The sequence below is a fragment of the Crocuta crocuta genome, unplaced genomic scaffold (assembly GCF_008692635.1).
Source record: "Crocuta crocuta isolate KB4526 unplaced genomic scaffold, BGI_CrCroc_1.0 scaffold489, whole genome shotgun sequence".
Classification (NCBI taxonomy): Eukaryota; Metazoa; Chordata; class Mammalia; order Carnivora; family Hyaenidae; genus Crocuta; species Crocuta crocuta.
The window spans coordinates 145,813-167,204 of NW_027531874.1; the positions used below are offsets into that span (position 1 = coordinate 145,813).

A 21,392-nucleotide genomic window follows, 5' to 3' on the forward strand; every position below is an offset into this window, starting at 1 on the left:
TCATGTGCAGTGTCTAGGACAATTGGACCCTCTTAAACCCTCTTTCAACCCTGGAACAGTTCCTTGCATATAGCTGAAACTGAGTGATATTTGGCAGAGATCACCAAGGCCTATAATAATATCATGGAGAGGAAGACGGGTGTCTGAAGAGAACATGATTGGAAATAACTGGGAGACACATGTGTGCCTGACCATCTGGCTGGTGTAGCCTAGGTCTCATTGCTGATGATGTGGCTCAGTTGTCATATATAAATAGCCATGTAAAAGGAGTTAGGCTTTGGATGTGGCCTGTTTTGAGTGCTCTACAGTTTTCACTAGGCTTGTCATGACAAATCAAGAGTGTGAACATTCTCTTAACAGTAAATACCCTCGTCAACAGGTTGGTTAGACACTGGTGCTCACCTCTTTCCATCTCCCACCAGGACGGGATAGAGGGCCAGCTATCTCCTAAAAAGCCTTTAGTCACACACTCAGAACAAACACTGTTTCTCTAAGACATCCTTTCCAGGAAGGATTTTAGTCCAATGTCTTTCTTTGGCAGTTGGAATTCTCTGAGCGCAGCACAGGGAAAGTGCTGGGGAGTCTGGAGGGGAAGCTCACTGCGCAAACAGCAGAACCATCTGAGGCTTATTGAAATGCTTCAAGGCCTCGAGCTATTTATGCAGGCTGGGCAAGATTTCCACATGGGCAAAGAACATCCTGATTAAAAATCCAAACGTTTTCATGGTGAGACTTGTATGTGTCAGGACCATCTGTTGGTAGAATTAATAAACCTTAGGTGCTAATTTGTTAAAGAAAAAGGAGGTGTCTAGAAGTGAGAACAGAGAACCAAAAACAATCTTTGAGGGCATGAGGGAAGGTGCAAATCCTAATGAGAGCAGGACTTCATGTTACCCCAAGGGTCTTTGTGACGGTGACCATGTCGTTAGTCCTACTTCCACACCTTGCAAATAAAATTCCAGGATACAAGCTTCTTGAAAGACATTTTTTAGAGAATATTATATTGAACTGGAAGACAATCATCTTTTTGCCAGTATCCTGTTTCAGGTAATATATGCAAATGTGAATTCACTTCCGAATGAGAACTGTTGAACACAGATGACAGTGAATTGTCTAGGTCCACAAACTGAACAGGACTACATTTCTCATTTTTCCTCCTAAATAGTCTTGTTCTTTGCATTCAACATTGTCTTTATCATCTCTCAGGACCATTACAATGCAACTAACATCCTGGCCTCCAGAACTGCCTTTCTTTGAAGGACCTACGTAAAAGGCACAACTGCCTGAATCCCCCCTCCCGCCAAAGTCCTCGGATAATTCCATCACCTTCAAGTTAAAGCTCCTTTCAATGCCGGGTCCCAGGGGGCTCAGCTCCTCACTCATTCCCGAGTCACTTCCCCAAGGAGTGCCCTCCATAAAGAACACCATGTTCTCATCCCTCCATCCTTCTGTTTAATAAGCGTTCTCTTGTGGCAAAAGCCTTTTCAATTTTTTCTTCATTGGATGATGCTTTTTTTTTTAAAAGATTTTATTTTTAAGTAATCTCCACACCCAACATGGGGCTCGAACTCCCACAACCCTGAGATCAAGAGCTGTGTGCTCCACTGACTGAGCCAACTGGGCACCCCGTAACACTTATCTTCTAAGTCTCAGTCAAAACACAACAACTCTGTATTCCCCAGGGAACTTCTGGTTGATTCTATTTTATTGCTTACTGCATTATTTTAAAAAATATTTTTGTCTCATTTAAAGTGAGACAATTAAAGAACATTAAAAAGTGAGAACATTAAAGAACAATGTCTTGGCTGTGTACATAACCATTGAGTTGGAACTGGACGAATTTAGCTGGACAATGAAAAATAAAGTGAATTTCTTAAAAGTGTATCCGAATGTAAAACTATGCACACTCAATTTAGCTCTAGAGAATTAAGCTCTAATGGGTAGACTCATTTATTAAAGCTATACAGCGACAGCCAGAAATTACATCATCACCAAAGCTTAATAATGAAATGATAAGAACTCATGGTTGGTTGGTGTGGCTTTTGCTCCAGAAATGCCTTTCTCTACCTCACCAGCTGGCCATCTTTTGGGCTCTGCTGAGTGCTTGCTGAACTTCCATGAGCCGGTGCTACTCCTCTCCATAAATGGGTGGCAGAGGCAATAAGATTAGCGCATGTGGCCATGTGTGTTATTTTAAAGTTCTAGTGGATTCTTGTCACCATGAAGGTGTGTTATTAGATTAGTTTCATTCATTAAAATTAAAAGCAAAGATCTGTCCCTGCCAGGGCTAACCTGAAAGAAGATGTAAACCTAGGGGTGGGGGAATTGCTGGAAAGAAATCAACAATAAAGTACTGGTGTCATAGTTCAAAGATCAGCAAGCTTCTTAAAGATCTATATAGTAAATAGATTCAGCTGTGACAGCCATCTGTTCTCTGCTGCAAGCACTCAGTTCTGCCATTATAGCACAAAAGCAACCACAGACAGTATATAAATGAGAGTGGCTGTATTCCAATAAATCTTTATTTACAAAAACCAGGCAATGAGCCAGGTTTGGACTGTGGGCCAATATTTATCTGTACATAGCTTAATGGATCCAAAATGTTAACATTTGAGTGTGCTTTCTTTTTTTTTTCCTCTTCTTCGTGTGTGTGTGTGTGTGTGTGTGTGTGTGTTTTAAAGTAACGAATTTGAGAAGTATGTTTAATCACAAAAATCACTGTAGGGTGGGGGAAGGGAGGCGGTGGTGAAAAAAATTGCTGTGTTTGAATTTAACCTTGTTATAAGTTGGTTTTGCAAGAAACTTGGGTCCAGAATTCTGTTCATACTTTAATCTGTTTACATTTATGCCATTTTCAAAGAAGTGTGTGTTTTAATCACCTCTAGTGAATCATGAAGAGGAAAGACTTACTCTGGTTTCTCTGGATTTCCAGTGCCCAGCAAAGTGCTTAACACATGGAAAGCAGTCGACATCTTAATTGATGGCAATTAAATAAGAGATGAACACCTGGGCCAATTCAAACTCTCAGTTATTTGGTCTCAGATATTTGGTTCTAAAGAGTGATAAATCAACCACATAACTTTTTTCCAACAAGTTGTGCTATAGTTATGTTCTGGGCAACACTCCCATTTTTTGTGTCCTTTTGAAACATTTCTGGAATTCCCCTGGAAACTTCAGAGCCATGGACCTTGGGAGACCAGATAATGCACAGCAAGATCCTGAAATTTTGCATTAGAAATTAATTACTTCAATGAGGATGAATTCTCCTCCCTACATGAGATTGCCAGACTTAGCAAATAAAAATAGATGAAGCCCCGTTAAATTTGAATTTAAGATACATTTTTCACGGGACATGCTCACACTAGAAAATTATTAATTTTTTATCTGAAATTCAAGTTTAACTTGGATTTCTGTATTTTATCTAGCAACTCTGATCTTGTAGGATAGCCTGTTTGAAAAATGGCTCTGAGGATGCTTGAAGTCCAGTACAACAAACAAGCAGAAAACACCATTTGAAGTGAAGTAAAAGAGCCAAGCTCGACCACTTGGAGCAGAAAAATCACAGCTGAGCTATATGATGTTTCTCTGAGGGAATCCTATACCTGGGATCTAGGCACAACTCCCTGGTCACTTTTTAACAGCCCATGTACCACTTTCCGGGAAGCTCACTACCTTAGTTCCTTCTTATTGCTATAGGGGAACCAATATCTGTCTATGTACCTACCTATCTACCTATCTACATACCTCATGTTTTGGGAAGGACTTTCCTGGAGTCAGTCAACCAGCATCTGCATTCCTGGCATCTCTATTAGCTTTGTGACCTGGAACATACCTCTAAACCTCTTAGTCTTGGTTCTCCATGTGTCTAATATGAAGAATAAATAGTAACTAAATCATCAGGTTGATTTTCACGGAGGCTGGTATATACCAGAAAGCATAATTGTTGTCAGCTATTGTTATCACTACGTTTCTCCATAGTGTGACAAAGTACCAGTACTGGTCCCTTGGCTTGCCCACCCACAGTCTGACTCCAAATCAGGCGACTTCAAACTGGCCTCTGGTGTCATCCTCTGCTTCATTCTGTGGCTCTCATGGGGTCTCTCTTTCTGACTACACAGCACTCCCCTGTGCCTAGGACTGCTAGTCCCCTGCTGAATGGCCGACCGAAACCACTTCAGGGACCTGCTCCTCCAAATGGCTCGGCCTGGAGTCTGCTCATCATTCATGGCTTGTTCACTTCCCACATCTCAGCCTCGCATGTGCCCTGCTTGGATCTCACCATGTCCCTCTTGCCTACTCAGTTTCTTGGCTGCTTTCTACTTAAGCTTAAGACGCCATCTCCTTACTGTCTCTTGTTCTTTCTCTCACTAAAGGCTAATTTCTAGGCGTTGAGGTGCACTGAATTAAGAGTTCTACATTCTAGTCCTGACTTTCTAATCACCTCCGTTACTTTGGGCTTGTAGTACCATCTCCTTACCTCCATTTTATAAACGAAAAAGGAATAAAACCAGCATCTCACACTTCTTAGTGTGAAGAGCACTTCAAAAACTATAAAAACAAATCAAGCTATTATTATTTGTTAGTTAAAATCCTAAGACGTACACGTTTCCTGGTACAGTTTGTGCTGTTCATAACAATTGTTAAGAATATGTAGCCGAGGACCCATTTTCAGTTACTGGGACCAGCACATTAAGTGACCTCAGCCTTGAAGATTCTAGACACTCAGATCCATTAAATGGTTTACTTAAAAAAAGACAAAAACCACTTTTTCTCAGTGTGGTCTATATTGCTAGAGCTCTGCTAATCTACAACTGACCATAACAGCTGATGATAAAGGACAGAGGATGAGTTGGTTTAAACTGTGAGCTCTGGTGAGTATTGCAGTTTACATGTGGGTCATGGAATTGGAACGTTTGATCTGCATGGTTCATTTAGCAGACGGGGGAAAGGGGCCTCCTTTCACACCCTGGCAAGAGAGCAGGGGCTGAGCAAACCACTGGAAGTGATGTCAGAGACTCTCCTCCCTCTAGCTTTGTTAGTGTCAGAGATGGGGGGATCTGGGCCTGTGCTTGGGAAGTCCAGCCAAGGATCACAACCAGACTCTAAGTCTAAGGTGGTCTCTGTCTAGTGGAAGAAGAAACAAGTGATTTAAATACCAACTAATGGGATGATAGACACATGGGGGTAGTGATGACGCACCCTGGAAGTCAGAGAAATGAGAGGTGTGTACCAGATGGAGAAACTGAGGAGGCTTTGTGGAAAAGCTGGGATCTCAGTGAGGACCCTACTGCCAAACTTCTTATATAAATATCAATATTATTAAATATTATAATTTCATTAACTACATTATTCAAATAACTAAATATTTCTATTTTTATTAAGACATGAAAATATATAAAAACATTTTAAGGTTATTTATTTATGAGAGATGGAGACAGCATGAGTGGGGGAGGGGCAGAGAGAGAGGGAGACACAGAATCCGAAGCAGGCTCCAGGCTCTGAGCTGTCAGCACAGACCATGATGCAGGGCTTGAACTCACAAACCATGAGATCATGACCTGAGTCGAAGTCGGATGCTTAATTGACTGAGCCACCGAGGCACCCCAACACATGAGAATATTTAAATAAAAGGTGATAATGGATATGTGTGTTGAGTTCAACTCATTTTGGTTACAGAAAGCCTCTATATTTTTTATCTGTTTTTTGTGACTATCTCAGTCACTTGAGAAAATGAATGATAACTGATATATAAAATAGTTGGTAATGTTTAGAGAGCTGTGCATTTAGGAATTTACAAAGCTTATCCCATATGATAAATAGCAATTGTCAGAATGCATTCCAGTCTGGAGAATGCATTCCAGTCTGGAGGTCAGACTCCAGAATCTGTATTCTTATACACTGTATTAAGCTGCCTGTGTAAGGCCCAGTGTCTTTCATTTTGGGGTGGAGTAATTTTGGGTGTGCCTAGAAATTGACTATAAGTCTTTGATTTGAAAAGGCTTGCTCCTCAAATCATTTGATTGGATAAAGAACTATTTTAATTGTAACAACAGAAAAATACAGTCAAATCTTGATTATCTGGGTTAACGGAGGAGAATAGCAGCATGGATAATCCAATACAGTGCACAAAAATCACCTGGTGGTTGATTGCATTACATTAAGTTACTTTAAAAATTGCATGACATTTTCGTAGGTAATTATGTACTATTTATGGACTTTTTATAATTCAATACTCAACATTCAATGTTCTTGGAGCATACTTTGCAGCAAGGTAAGGGTGGTGGGAAAGAACTGGAAAAGTTTAATCAGGGTTGAACATTGCTTCCCGGATATAAATAACCAAAAATCTGATGGTCGGAAGACCTCAGTCATTCTGTCTCCAGATAGAAAGCTTATGGTAACTCACAGGCTGGAAGAATTCTGAGCTCACCTGAGAGATGAAATTTATCATTCGTGTCTTCTGTCTCCATGCAAAGATGCTGTTTTGGATATAGGGTGTGTGAGCTCTATACAAACTTAGGAACACTGAGAGAATCCAATGATCTGGCAAAAGAGAATTTTCTTTTATACAGTTAAATCACAGGTAGATCGCACACACAAAAAGAAGGTAAGTGTAAGTACTTGAAAAGGTTAAACAACCAAAGCAAATAGGACCCTTTCTAGTGCTTTTGCTTCAGAGTCACTGTCTCAAGTAGTAATATATTCCTTCTGAGTGTATTATTGGGGTCTAGGGTCCAGGGAAGTCCCCGTGGACAGCTAAGCATAGAAAGTGTGTTGCTTAGGGGCACCTGGGTGGCTCAGTCGGTTAAGCGTCCGACTTCAGCTCAGGTCATGATCTCACAGTTTGTGGGTTCGAGCCCTGTGTCGGGCTCTGTGCTGACAGCTAGCTCAGAGCCTGGAGCCTACTTCAGATTCTGTATCTCCCGCTCTCTCTGACCCTCCCCTGCTCACACTGTCTCTCTCTCTCTCTCAGAAATAAACAAAACAAAACAAAAAAAAGTGTGTTGCTTAGATCTTCCCAGTATCTATCATCCCATCTTGTGGAAACACCATCTCAATTTTTCTTTAGTAAACTATTCCTTTGCTATGAGTGCAGGTTTGGTGTGATCAAGGTGCTCTGGTTATGTGATAAAAAATGGACAGATCAGACTCTTCTAGGAGTTTGGATATAGAGCACAGTCATATCAAAATCATAAACAAAGCCAATTCATTCCCAGAAAACCACTTGGAATAGATTTTTCAAAGTTCCTGAAGTCTGGATTCTTAGCATAGCCTGGTTCTTATTCTCATCAAGACTTGGTCATTCAGCCATTTCTTGGCTCATGTGACCTAATCAGTGTCATCCCTTTTTGTTTGCTCAATTTAGCCAGAGTTGTTTTCTGTTGCTTGCAACCAGTGAACTCAACCTGCAACAAACACCGAAGCCAATAAATCAGACACATGTGGGTGAAGGTGCCTATGAAGCACTTTCTAAATTTCCTTCAGTTCAGTTAGACTCAGCTAATCCAGGTCCTCATTTACCAGGCAATGAAGTGGAGAGACAACAGGACATTTTCAAAGCATAAAGTTTGAAGCCAGGCCTTCTAACGCTTTTCACCACCTAACAAAAATAGTGACACGGTCTTCTCTGATTGGGTCACTAGGGCACATAGGCGGGCAACTGATGCAAAATGCTACTTCAAAGACCCCTTCAATTAATCAATGATTATTTATTGCAAGGCACTGTGCTAGGCACTATGGAGAGTACATGGAAGATAAGACCAAAGTCCCTGCCCTCAAGGAGCTTACAATCTAGTTGGGAAGACAAGGCAGAAGTACAAGGAAGATTAAGTAACAATACAGGAGTTAAGTTAAAATGCAAGATAACAGTACAAGAGATTTCCAAAAGTAGTACCTGATTAATTCTAAATGAGTGGTATTGACAGGGCTTGTAGCTAATCCAGAGAAAGGACATCCTAAAGGGCTGAGGTGTGGGAAGGCTTCACAGACAACTGGGGCTGGGCTACCCTAGGACAATCAGGAATTGGGTGAGCGAAGGGTGGAGGGCATGTCAGGAGGGGTCAGCCTTACAGCAAAAGGCACAGAGGTGAGACCAAAAGCAAGCAGTGGTTAGGGGCCAGTGAGGGCTCAGTGTAGTTGGGTACAAAGTTAAGTTGTTATTAGAATTAGGGCCTTAAATGATCAAGTTTAGATTTTATCCTTTTAGCAATGGGGTTGAGGAAACTTTAAAACAACAGATATCCTTAGGTTAAATATATGAAAGACTTAGGTAACCAAGAGGAAAGATTCAAGTTTGATCTTCAGGACATTTGTTTGTGGATTTTGACCCTTTCTGCTTCCAAAGAGGATTTGAAATCGTGTCTTCGGGGCTGTCAATTCCAAAGGAATATCCTGGGTCATCTAACTTTGGATCATGGCCAGAGACTTGGGAGTCCTTCTATCATTTCAAATTATAACTAGCACAAGGGTGAGCTAACAAATTCCCTGACAGGCAGGCAGGAAAAATGCTCCCAAAAGACAAGTATCTTTACAAATGACAGAATATTTATTAACAATACCTTTAAAAAAAGATTACATATGCTAGATCACTGGTAAATATCATTTACACTGGGGTCGGGAACTACCTGGGGTATCATTTTTTTTCATTCATTTTATTGTTTTGTTGATTTTTTTTGTGTGTGTGATTTTAAGTTTTGTTTTAACATAGAAGTAACCATATCAACTAAGAAAGGAACACAGCTTGAAATACTGACAATATTTTTTTTTCTGGTTACCACCCTCTTGTTTACACACGTGGAATCCTGATTAGAACTTTGTTGGATAAATAGAGCTAGAAGGTTGAAAAGTTAACTTATATTATTTGTAAGCAAAAATGACAAATTACAGGCAAATCTGAGCTCTCAGAGAAAGAAGAAAAGGTAGCAGAGTGTTCACATGTGAAAATTTTTATAGAAAATTTCATTGCCTTTTATATGCACTGTTCCACAAGTGTCAGCTGCTTACAAAACCTCCCCCATTATAACAAATAGTTCTTTTCATAAGAATATGTTTTTTTATATTGTCATTTTCCAATGTGTGATTTTAAGACTTAGAAGGTAAAGCTTATAAAGCAACTAAGCTACTTACTGCAAAACAGGATAATCATCAAGATAACATACAGTTATACTAAAGGTCTTTTGTAGTGTCATGAAAAAATTCTTTGCAGCAACTATTTGCTGAAATTGGACAAATATGCCAAACTCCATATATGATTGTGATTCAAAAGAAGGGCTCTATTATTAAAGAGATAGACACATATAAAGAAATTATGAATCCATCAACAGAGAATTACCTTTTCAAAAAATGTACATTCAAGACAGACACAGTTAAAGATAGTAAAATTATCTTTTATCCTTGGAAAGAGTTGGTTGACTATAGTAACTTTCGGTCTATGTTACTACTGGATAGGGAACTTCAAATTTAATGACTAAGATAATGCTACTACAAAGACAATGCTAACTTAGCTGAGTGAAAGGAAAGTCTTACTGTACAAGGCTAAATTCAGGGATGGGAATATTGCACAAGGTACCTCTTGGGCAGTTAGTTTAGGTTTCTAGTTCGCAGCCATTCCTGAAACTATCTCAAGTTGTGTTGAACAACAAAATTCACAACAGTGTGGGAAAACATATTGTACATGTCAAAAGGACTTGGTTCAATGCGTTAACCATCCAGAGAGTCATTTACACACAGCAGCCTTAAGTTACAGACCAAATCTTCAGCTGTTCTGCCACTGAATCCTTGCAAAACTGTACAATTTTTAATTTATTAATCAAGATGAGTTTCAAACCCTTTCTTTAAAGGAAATATCTTCAAATAATAATTGTATGATTGTGTTGCCCATAGCATTTTACAGCAGAGGAAAAAATTAATATCTACATTTCATGTTAACTTTAAAAAATTCTATAAAACACTAAATATATAATAAAAATATGCATATAAGGACATATGTAAACTGCTTTGGTAACATCATATTACAGATGTCTTCAGTGCATTGCAGAGTTTCCAAAGAAACTTCAGACAAAGCTAGATTTGCTTTGAGGAAGTACTGTATAATGCCATTCCTAAAGAAGCAAAAAACATTTTTTTTTTTCCAGTAATAAGATGTACTTGAACAACAATATTACTTAGTACTGGGTGTCTTCAAAACAACTAGCTAAATGTTGCTTATATTATAAACAGCAAGTCCTTTAGATAACTTTTGTCATAAACTGGACCTGGCTGTGAGGGAAATCACGATCGTACTGATGGCTGACAGCGTGCATGCATTCGAAGTGGAAGGCCCGGCTCCTCTTGCATAGGCATCTGGAAAGACAGAATAAATTCATTCAGTATCGCCTCACCTGGGATACAATGCAAAGCAAGGCTAACAGCGCTTTTGGAAACAGTAGAAATGGCTAGATTCTACCAGAAATAATGATTTCCTAGTGACTTATTTTTTATTTTAATTTTAAAAAATAATGTTTTTAAATGTTTGTTTCTTTTTGAAGGAGAGGGAGAGAGAGAGACAGAGACAGAGAACAAGCAGAGCAGGGGCAGAAAGAGAGAGGGAGACACAAAATCCAAAGCAGGCTTCAGGGTCTGAGCGGTCAGCACAGAGACCAATGAGCGGCTCGAAGTCATGACTGTGAGATCATGACCTGAGCCAAAGTCAGACTCTCAACCAACTGAGACACCCAGGTGTCCCTCTTAACGACATTTTAATGTCAGTTCTATGACTACTTAGCTAGGAACCTGAGAGCACATTACGGCGCATCTCCAGACCTCTGTGACAGCATTTCACAAGGATGTCCACATCTAACATGAGAAGAAACTTCAATATTACTAATAGCATTGCTAATAAATATTACATCAGTTATATAGCAAAATAAAAATTGCTCCTCCCTGGGGCGCCTGGGTGGCTTAGTCGGTTAAGCGTCCGACTTTCGCTTAGGTCATGATCTCGCAGTTCGTGGGTTCGAGCCCCGCGTCGGGCTCTGTGCTGACTGCCAGCTCAGAGCCTGGAGCCTGCTTCAGTCTGTGACTCCCTCTCTCTCTGACCCTCCCCTGCTCACGCTGTCTCTCTCTCTCTCTCCTAGAAAAAAAAAAAACAAAAAACATTAAAAAAAAAATTGCTCCTCCCTTTTGAATTCTACCTTTGTGCTGGGCACAGAGCAATGTGACACTTAATTCCTACAAAAACCTTAAGCACGTCTGGTATTGTGGTGACACTCTTTCACAGATGAGGAAATTAGAGTTCACAGAAGTAAAATAACTCGTCTAAGATCAATGAGTTAGTAAATAGCTGATTTGGGATTCAAATCTATGTCTGTCTAAATATGCCCCTCCCCCCCAAATAATCTCAATCTTTTTACACAAAACCATTTCTTATAGGTCTTCCATTTTTCAAAGTAACAGGTTACCAGCTGTTGTTTAAGGTTCTTCTAAGAGTTTAAGGTCTTTGACCAACAAAATGGACAATCTTTTAAGGAAGAAAACTTTTTTTTCCACAGTTACATCCTTATCATCTAATATCAATTATATCAATATAATTGCTTACGATACATTTTTATAATGAATTAAACCAAGAATCACTGGTCTAAATAATAACAATAACAATGACAATCCTTACAATGATAAGGAAGTATGAAGTCAGATTTAAACAAAGTGAGATGAATTTACTCCCAAACAAACCCCAATCTCATGTTTTTGTGGCCTGGTGATTACTTCCACATCACTGGTTCCACAAATTTGGTTTCTTTCAACAGAATTTAGAGCTCTTGCTTTAGTGAAGTATAGAATCCAATTCTCCCCAGTTTTTTTTTTAAGATAAAAATGCCTTTAGTGTCAGCTTGAAAAAAGGGTGCAGTAAATATAAACTTCATCTGGAAATTGGCAAATCAGTCCTGAGTTGGGAGCATAGCTTGATACAGCTTCAGGGTCCCCATGAAGTCTTATATTTGTCAGTGTTAGCAAATGCTTATTCAGGGGAAGGGTTAAAAGACCAATGAACATTGTCTTTTCTGATGGGAACCATCCAAATTTTATAGATGCAGTTAAAATTGCTTAGTGGATATGTTCCGATAAGTTGATATCAGTATGAAATACTAGACCCTTTCCTCATCTGAAAAATAATGTGATGGATACCTAGCAGAGGGGCTGAAACTCAGGACACTATGGTGAGAATTTTGTCCGTGATTTAAAATATTATGTTTCCAGTGATGGCTTGAAAATTTATATTTCCAGCCTACATTGAACCCCTTATCTCTAGGCAGTAAAATCCAAAAGCCAATGAAAATCTACACTAAGATATCTAACTCCATTTTTTTTATTGTGGTAAAATATATGTAATGCAAAAGTTACCCTTTTAACCATTTTAAAGTGAATGAGTCAGTGGCATGAAGTATATACTCCAATGTGTTCAACCAGTTTCAAGAACTTTTTCATCACCCCAAATGGAAACCTAGTACCCATTAAGCTGCAATTCACATCACTGGCTGGCCTCTACCACTAATCTGTATTCAAACAATTTTTTTAAATGTTTTTATTTATTTCTGAGAGAGACAACGTGAGCAAGGGAGGGTCAGAGAGAGGGAGACACAGAATCTGAAGCAGGCTCCAGGCTCTGAGCTGGCTGTCAGCACAGAGCCCGATGCGGGGCTCAAACCCAAGAATCATGAGATCATGACCTGAGCTGAAGTAGGACCCAGGTGCCCCTAATCTGCATTTTAAAGACTCCTTTGCTTGTTCTTCCTGAGTGAGTCACGGTTTTAGCTTTCTAAGCTGTAATTTTGCTGTTGTTGTAGATGCAAACCACACGGGTCCACATGGGAAAGCCTGTGTGATGGATTTGGGGCTGTTTTAATCTGATTTTTGATTGGCAACTGATCAAATCAGTCAAAGCTAGTCAAATTGTCTTTTGTATGAAACCGCCTGTGATCAGCAAACATCAGCTGTCTGATGGAAGGGGATGGTACTGTCCTTTTTTGTAGAAGACTTTCTCTGTGGGATTCACATTGTCCAAGCCCTGACTCATTGGCAAGACTTAGGAGATATAGCAGGGAGGGGCAAGAGAGGAAGAACACACTCTTACTTGATATCTTTGGAATTCGAATTTGTTCACTGCTGCTGCCATCTCCTCCATCACTGAATGGCTTAATTTCTATTATATAATCTTCATCAAAAGGCAAAGAGAGCTCCACTGATGTTTTGTTTGTCTCAATGACAGATGTGCTGCTTTGTCTGTTCCATCTGTACAAGACCTGTCAATACAGAAAGAACAGGTGTCACCTGCTGTCCTCACAAAAGCCCCAAAGATGGAGCATTCATTTGTTCTCACCTCTGGGCACCAGCAAAATGTGGGAACATGGAGGTTGTCAGGCTGCCCACATGCACTTGGGAGGCTCATTTATACTCAGGGGCATGTCTGCGGCCACCATTTCATGATGAGGAAAGAGTTTACAGGGTACTACAGCATGGGGACGGGCTTAGTATGAGTCACCCAACACGCCATGTGGCCTCCTATAACCTCTGGAAGGCTCTGGTAACACACCTGGAAAATGAATACCTCGTGGAGGATGTATAAAACTTAGTTATACGTGAGGGGCTCTGGCGTCAGAGTCAACTTGGCCACTAGAAAGAGGACCAGAGTCCTTGCTACCTCTCTGAGCTTCATTTTCCTCATCTGTAAAATGGCAACAATGACACCCACCTTTCTGGAGTGTTTTCAAGGGTGCATAAGGACTGACTCTAAGTGACTTGGCTCAAAGGAAGCATGTGTGACAACGGATTTATGAAGGTATAAAGAGAACAAGAGATAAAAAGCACATGTGGCAAAGATGAGAAGCACAAGACAGGTATCCTACATTATTATTATCATGAATCATTTGGAGAAAGCACATTTCAGCACAGGGAGGGATTTCCAAAAGGCAAGGGCAGGAACCCCCTTTTCCTTCCACTGAGACCCCTTTCTGAGCTATGTGGAAAAGAGAGTATTATGTGGTGGTCACTGATACTCCAGAAGTGTCTAGAGCTTCACCAGTCCTATTGATGCAAGTTTTCTTCTTGGCCTCCCCCGGGTCTGAGTCTAGGTTGGTGGCTCATTTGACAAGGTCCCCAACGAGGTCTCCTGAAAATGTGCCCACCTGGCTGCCTGGTAGTGCTTGCGCTGATGGCCATCAGCTGTGATCAGAAACCAAAAGCCTGGACAAGTGCATCTACTGTTTTGGATATAACGACTGTGCTGGCAACTGTCTCATAAATACCTTCTGATGTTTATTGTGACTTCAGTCCCTTATTGACATCACCATGTTTAACTGTCACAACAATCTGACAAGACAGGCATTATTTTTCCTTGTCATAGATGAGGAAACTGAGGCCAGAAGATGTCATAGAGCTGGTGAGAATTCCTAACACCTACACTTAAATCACTATAATCCAATACCTCCAGTTTCTCCTGGTAGTTAGGAAACACAGGGTTGGGTGAGGTCAGTGGTTCTCAGTCTTGGCTGTGTGGGAGAAGCATTTGGGGAACATGAAAAATATGGGAGCTCAGTGGTTCTTAACTGAGTNAATAGGTGCTACTGTTTATTGGGTGGAGGCCAGGGATGCTGCAAAACAGCCTGTGAAGAATGCAAAGGACAGTCCCCACACTGAGAATTATCCAGCTCAAAGTGGTGAAAGTGAGGAAGCTCAGGACACCTGCTACGGCTCCACTTGAGAGTTAACTCGATAGAGGTAGGGGCCAGGCTGTGGTACTTAAAAAGAGTTTGATGTGATGTTAATATGGCTGTAAATCCTGGATTAGCTCAGGGGTTCTCCAGCCCGAGTGTGCATCAGAATTTCCTAGGGGGCTTGTTAAAACCCAGGTCACCGGGCCCCATCCCAGAGTTTCTGACTTAGTATGTATGAGGTTGGACTTGAAAATCTGCATGTTCCCAAATAATGCCACTGCCTCTGCTTCGCGAACTACACTCCGAGAACCGTAAGATTAGCTCACACTTCAAAATTCTGATCTGCTGAAGTTAGAGGTATAAGGCCACTCTTCTACTGCAATAAAAACCAAAAACAAGTAAAATTCATGAAATTCCCTTAAGATGGTACAGATCCCATTTGTTCCCTGGCATTTCATCACCTTAATTTATCTCTCTCTAATACAAGGTGGAAAACACAATTTCCTTAAGGTGGAAAGATTCATAAGTGCCCCCTTCCTTCTCCGGAACATCAGTTGTATCAAACTCGGCATCCCCTCGCTAATGATGAGGCTCAAATAAATCCTCAGGCACATTCAGGAGCGTCAAAGCGTCTCATCACTGCCCTTCAGGAACACGGGCTGGCTGATGGGATGCAAGGGCACATCTGGCTTTGAGGAATAAATTGCTTCTTTGATTTACCTCTGGTCCTTGCCAGAGCACAGAGAATTCAACCAGTTTCAAATATAAATCCAAAAGAAACACTTCCCGGGAAAAGCAGCCTTGCTCTCAGCACTGCTTATCAGTCTTGTAATATTAGGGACTGCATTGGAACCCAAATAAAAGCCTGAAAAACCTTTATTTACAGCAAACACTTGGTTCAGCTGACTGACTTGAAGGCTGTGCTTGCATTTCACATAATCCAGGGCAGAAGACAAGCAGGAAGAATGGATTCATGGGAGTAATGAGAACAGTAGCAAACATTATTGAATGCTTGCTGTGTGCTTGAACACTCTATGTTCTTTTTTAAATGAAAAGTAAGAGTAATTTAAATTTTATTCCTATCACATTAGACAACTCAACCTGACTTTATTTCAGTTATACTCTATTTTTTTATGTCTGGGGGAAACATCAAAGTGGAGATTTGTCCTGAGTTATCAAAGAGGATGAGTTTTTCCCCGAGAATCAGTAGGAGTCACTGAAATGGAAGCACTGGATCTCTGATCTTCTTATGAGATGCCGATCAATATACGAAGTGTCCTGACCATCAGTACTCAAAAAGACAGTGAAGTCACTGCCTTCCAAAGGTGTGACTTGGATTTCAGTGACCCTTTGGGGATGGCCCTTAGTGCACACTTCTGTGCCTGTGTTCCTGCAGCTCTGATCCCTGGATATTTTTAAATCACTGAGACCCTTCTGTAATCAAGGCTAGCAACATGACTCCCAGCTACACCCTTCCCTATCCCTCAAAGTGCACCATCTCTGCTCCTTGTTCTTCACTGGACATCCCAAACCATTTCTCTGTATACTACAACAAATGACATTTAGGTGTATTTATGTTCTATGGCTGTTTCCATTCTCTGTCTACAACCATCACAGTGAAAACCACAGTCTGGTTTTTGAGACCACTGCACCAGGGAGAAAGGCGAGGCAGCGATTGGTATCACAGCACCTAAATGTATTTTGACCTATGCTTCTATTCAAAACATAATCTGTAGAATCTGGCAGAGAACCCCTCCCCACCTCACTGACACAGACATCTACTTAGAGCCTGGAGGTGTCCTCCTCATAAACAATGAGAGATCTGTCACCACCTTCTACCATGTTATGTGATACCTGGCCCTGGGTAGCTTCTCTGTGGCTTTGGAGGAATCTGCCTGACATCTTCACTGAGGCCAGTGGACAATGTATGTTCTAAGTAGTAACATGGTTATCTCGAGAGATAGGCACTGTTATTACTCTGATTTCAAAAACGAGGACACTGAGACCTGAAGATATTAAGCAATTTTCCCAGGGTACCATGGGCAGTAAGTGGTAGATTTAGCATCCAAATGCAGGTGGTCTGGGTCAATAGCCTATGTGCTTAATTCAGCCTAGTTTGGCCTCCATCTGTGTGGGAAAATTGCTTCCCCACTCTGGTCTCTGTCTTCATGAATGCAAAACAAGGGGATTAATTAGTAGTAAACTGATGGTCCATGGGTCACATCTGGCCTGCATATGTTAACTGTTTGGCTCTTACAGTGTTTATTTTATCATTTTATTTTATTTTATTTTAGTTAGATATCAACAGTTAGCCCCTCCCCCAAATTATACATGAAACAATTTTGGGTTCTACTGAAAAACTGGAAGATATGGACACACTGTTTGGTAATAATAGGCTAGGGCCCAGAACTCACTGCCTCTTCTGCACAATGAGAAAATCTCTAATTTATCACAGTTTCTCCTATTGTATCACATTGGCATATGCCCACCTCAGGACCTTTGCACATCTTGTTCACTGTGCTTGGAACATTCCTTCCCAGAGAGCTTATGTTCTTTCCTTTTTCATGGCCCAACTGAAATGTCTAGAGGAAAACTTCAGAGAAAAATGAAGATACTAGAAAATTTCTCCTTTAATAAAAGAGAAAATGCAGCCCTAAGATGTTAAGTGACTCAGAGTCACATAGTCAATAGAGGACCAAACTGTGGGTCTCCTAACTCTTCATGCTAGAAGACCCTTCCTGAAGAGTTTGCTTCTATGAAAGGACACAGAGAAAGGTCTGCAGATGAGATTTTAGAGAATGTTTCTCTGTTGGCAGAATACAAATCATTGTGCTGTGTGAAGGAAAGAAAAGGAACCTGTGGCAGGGAGCATTTTCCCAAATTCTTCTCCACTCATATCACCCAAAGTTCTACCACCACACATCCACTCCTACTTCCAGCTGTGGTTTCATCAACTACTTTCCAAGAGTCTCATGTCCTTCAATGACAGCACTGCCTATCTGCTACTGCCAACATCTCATTGCAAAAATGCTACACACTGCAGCTGGCATCCCAGTTTCCTCTGGGCTGCACTGCATTGCCCCAAACATTGCTGAAAACGAAACACGACAATAACAATTCCTGTTAATTGCGGCATCAAGCTAAACACATTTTCTCTTCTAGTTAAAGTCAGGCTAGCACTATGGGAGCAGGCAAATGAGTTTTCTAAAATCTCCCTGATTTCTTTTTCTCTATATAAATCTCCTTAACTATAGGAACAGAAACAAAAATGATCATATTTCATATTACTATTACTATGAATACTACTATTCATAATACTGTTGATTTAAAAAAAAAAAAAAGGAAGAAAGCACAACCAGGACAAGAACAAAACAAAGCTGATAGGAGAAATGTTAAAAATGCAGATCTTCAAGAATTTTTGAAAATACGCCTACAGGGTCTTCAACCATTTCTGACTGACTCTGCCTGAGCTCAAAGAATCAGATGAGGCAATTCTCTAAATCTGGCCTGTTGCTACGGATCATTTATAAAACTCAGAGCAAACCATTCTGGGGACAGAGACTCCTAGAGAGGCTGTTAGGCGTCATCAGGGAAAGTGAGAACATAGTTCATATGACTTTGTGTGAAGAGACTGTTCTCACTAACAGCAAGATTAGGGGCCTCTGCAAAAAAGAAATTACCCACTTTGTATCCTTTTACTTCCGACTCATTATCTAGGGCCTTCACTTGATCCCAATTCAGGATAATTTTGGAGTCCGATGAATTCCATATGATGTTTCCGGGGGGTTGACTTGGTGCTATAAAAAAATTAAGATATACGAAGTCACAGATTATTAAGTCTCAATGGATTCTGAGGAATATCTCCTTACTAGAATTCAAAAGTGGAGGCAATTTAATGGGCTATTGCACTAATATGTGTCTTCAAGGTCACTAAAATCTGACAAGATACAGCATTGCAAATGGAAAAAGATTCAGTTGGTCGCCTAACGTTTATATCCAAAAGAAGTAGCCCTTCCCAATGAGGAGAAAAACATTTATCTTTCTGTCCTCTGGAGCAATGAATTTTGCATGGTATTCTGAAAGGTTCAGTTAAAATGCTAAGGTAAATTTGAATCCACATAATGATACCAATTAGCATGCAAATGATCATTGGGAGGTGGGGATGGGGAATGAACTTGGGATATGTCTGATGAATCCCTAAAATATTTCTGAACAAGAATGTTCTTACGTGGCTTTCTGGTTGTCACATTGACCATTGCGCTGGATGGGCCTGTCCCTGCAGTATTATATGCCTTGACAGCTAAATGATACAGCACGCTGCCTTTTAAATTGGTGATTTTTGTTGATGTCTGATTTCCAATGGTTCGTATTTTTCTAGCATTTTCTTCCTTGTCATCATGTCTCCAGTATTTAACCTGAGAAAATAAAAAGGAAGACCTTGGGAATTATACCTACTGGGGATATTTCCAATGTTATCAGCTGATTTTATTATTATTATTTTTTAAATGTTCATTTATTTTTGAGAGAGAGAGAGAGAGAAGAGAGAGAGAGAAATTATGAACAGGGGAGGGTCAGAGGGAGACACAGAATCTGAAGCCGACTCCAGATTCTGAGCTGTCAGCACAGAGCCAGAGGCGGGGCTCAAACTCGTGAACTGCGCAAGATTATAACCTGAGCTGAAGTTGGACGCTTAACTGACTGAGCCACCCAGGCCCCCTTCAGCTGATCTTTAAAATGCTGGTACTTAAGATGGAGTTATTTTTTTCCTACCAACTCATAAGCAGAGCTGTCAGAGCCAAGGGCTTTGTATGCTCTGAGCACTCATCTACAGTATGAAAGGGTCTTTTTTTTGTTCTCAGCTTCCTAGTGAGATGGAAAGTGAGCTTTCTTCACCTTTCCCCCACATTTGTTTTGAGCCCAAGTGGATACTGGGTATATCAGAAATCAAAGCTCATTTCCCCAATCTTCTTATAAATTCTTGATCTGCATATATTTTGAAAACATTTCTGGAGTGTAGGAGAAAAAAGGGTGATCTCACAATAGAATGTCTACTAGAAGCCTTAACAAATACCTCTAAATGGGAATCTGGGTCTTTTCCCCAATAGAGTGTATGTTGAAGTTCTCACTGAGGGGTAGGTCTTTCCCAGATCCAATGCACATATCTCTTGCTTACCTCATAGCCTTGTATCCGTCCTCTATTCTTCTCCATGGGTGAGGCCCAAAAAACTTCAATGTCTGTTGCAGATAGACTTCTGGCAAAGATGCTGGCTGGTGGTTTGGTGGGTTCTGCAAATGAGTGTGGAAAAAGTGGTTACTCTATCAGCTGCATCAGAACAGGCTTCCAGGTACTGGCATTATAAGGAGCAAATTGGGGTGCCTGGGTGGCTAAGTCAGTTAAGTGCTGACTTTGGCTCAGGTCATGATCTCACAGTTTGGGAGTTGGAGCCCCGTGCTGGGCTCTGCGCTGACAGCTCAGAGCCTGGAGCCTGCTTTGGATTCTGTGTCTCCCTCTCTCTCTTGGCCCCTCCCCTGCTCATGCTCTGTCTCTCAAAACAAACAAAGAAACAAACGAAAAACCCCACACACGTTAACAAAAATTAAGTAAAATTATAAGGAGCAAATAATCCATAGTTATATAACAGCCCTTAGTGATTAAGACCCTAACCCTCTTTTTACAGAAGAGCTATCAATAATAGCTGGAAGGGAGTGGTGATAGAAATGGTAAAGACAAAGTCTTTGTTTTCTAAATTTGGGGGTAGGTGGAAGGGAAGTAACCCGGAACTCCTTAAGTTAAAGCACCAAGTTTTCATAGCTAGCAAATCCTTTAACACACATCCTTCCTTTAAACATCTTTTTTAAAAAAAATGTTATTTATTTTGAGAGACAGGGAGCAAGCAGTGGAGAGGCAGAGACAGGGAGACACAGAATCCTAAGCAGGTTGCACACTGTCAGCATGGAGCCTGATGCAGGCCTCAAACTCATGAACCGTGAAATCATGATTTGAGCCAAATCAAGAGTCGGATGCTTAACCAACTGAGCCACCCAGGTGCCCCATACTACCCATCCTTCTAAATAAGCATTTGTCAGAGGTGAGAGTCCTAGTCACCCGATAATGAAAATAAGAGCAAAAGAACAAAGGGAAGCCAACTGACTGGACTAAGATTCAGGAGAGCCTGGCAACACTCCAGGCCTAAAATCAGCAACATCTTAGAATTGAACAAATATCACATATATAGGTAGCATAAGCCATACCTTCTTCTGCAGAATACACCACTGTGGTGGGACTGAAGGGGCCTTCTCCCTTATTGTTGAAGACGCCCACTTTAACCTCAAAGGGAGAGAAGGGGCGCACACTCTCATTCCTGAACACATATCTGGAGGCATCAGCTGATGCCAACACCGTCAGCATCCAGATCATTTTGCCATAGGGCCGGAAGGCCACCACATAGCCAAAGCCTCTACCATTCTGTAATTCCTCAGGGACCGTCTGGGAAAGAAGGGAGGTTGTCTTCAGAAATCATAGCGTTTGATTCAAATGCTAAAATTGCTTCATTTTACCCTACCTCCCACATTCTTACACATATATCCTTCCCCACCTATCTTACTCTGGGTTTTGTCAAGAGTGTTAGGTTTGGGGCTTGCCATCAGTTTGCCTTTACTATGGATGACGTATTGAAGTAGGGTTAAATAGACAAACAAATAAAA

The 21,392-nt window shown here is 40.8% G+C and overlaps 1 protein-coding gene across 8 annotated transcripts in view; it reads right to left on the minus strand.

The window, feature by feature from the left end:
* Window positions 1–7,689: 7,689 nt before the first annotated feature.
* CNTN4 (contactin 4) overlaps window positions 7,690–21,392 on the minus strand; it is a 902,287-nt gene continuing 888,584 nt past the window's right edge. For all 8 annotated transcript variants that reach the window (XM_077772911.1, XM_077772904.1, XM_077772907.1 and 5 more), the window contains 6 exons: window positions 20,940–21,174; window positions 19,861–19,973; window positions 18,916–19,102; window positions 18,372–18,484; window positions 13,109–13,277; window positions 7,690–10,341 (listed from right to left, as the gene is read on the minus strand). In XM_077772911.1, coding sequence (XP_077629037.1) covers window positions 10,241–10,341; window positions 13,109–13,277; window positions 18,372–18,484; window positions 18,916–19,102; window positions 19,861–19,973; window positions 20,940–21,174 — 918 coding nt within the window. In that variant the 3' untranslated portion in view covers window positions 7,690–10,240. The remainder of the gene's footprint in view (window positions 10,342–13,108; window positions 13,278–18,371; window positions 18,485–18,915; window positions 19,103–19,860; window positions 19,974–20,939; window positions 21,175–21,392) is intronic.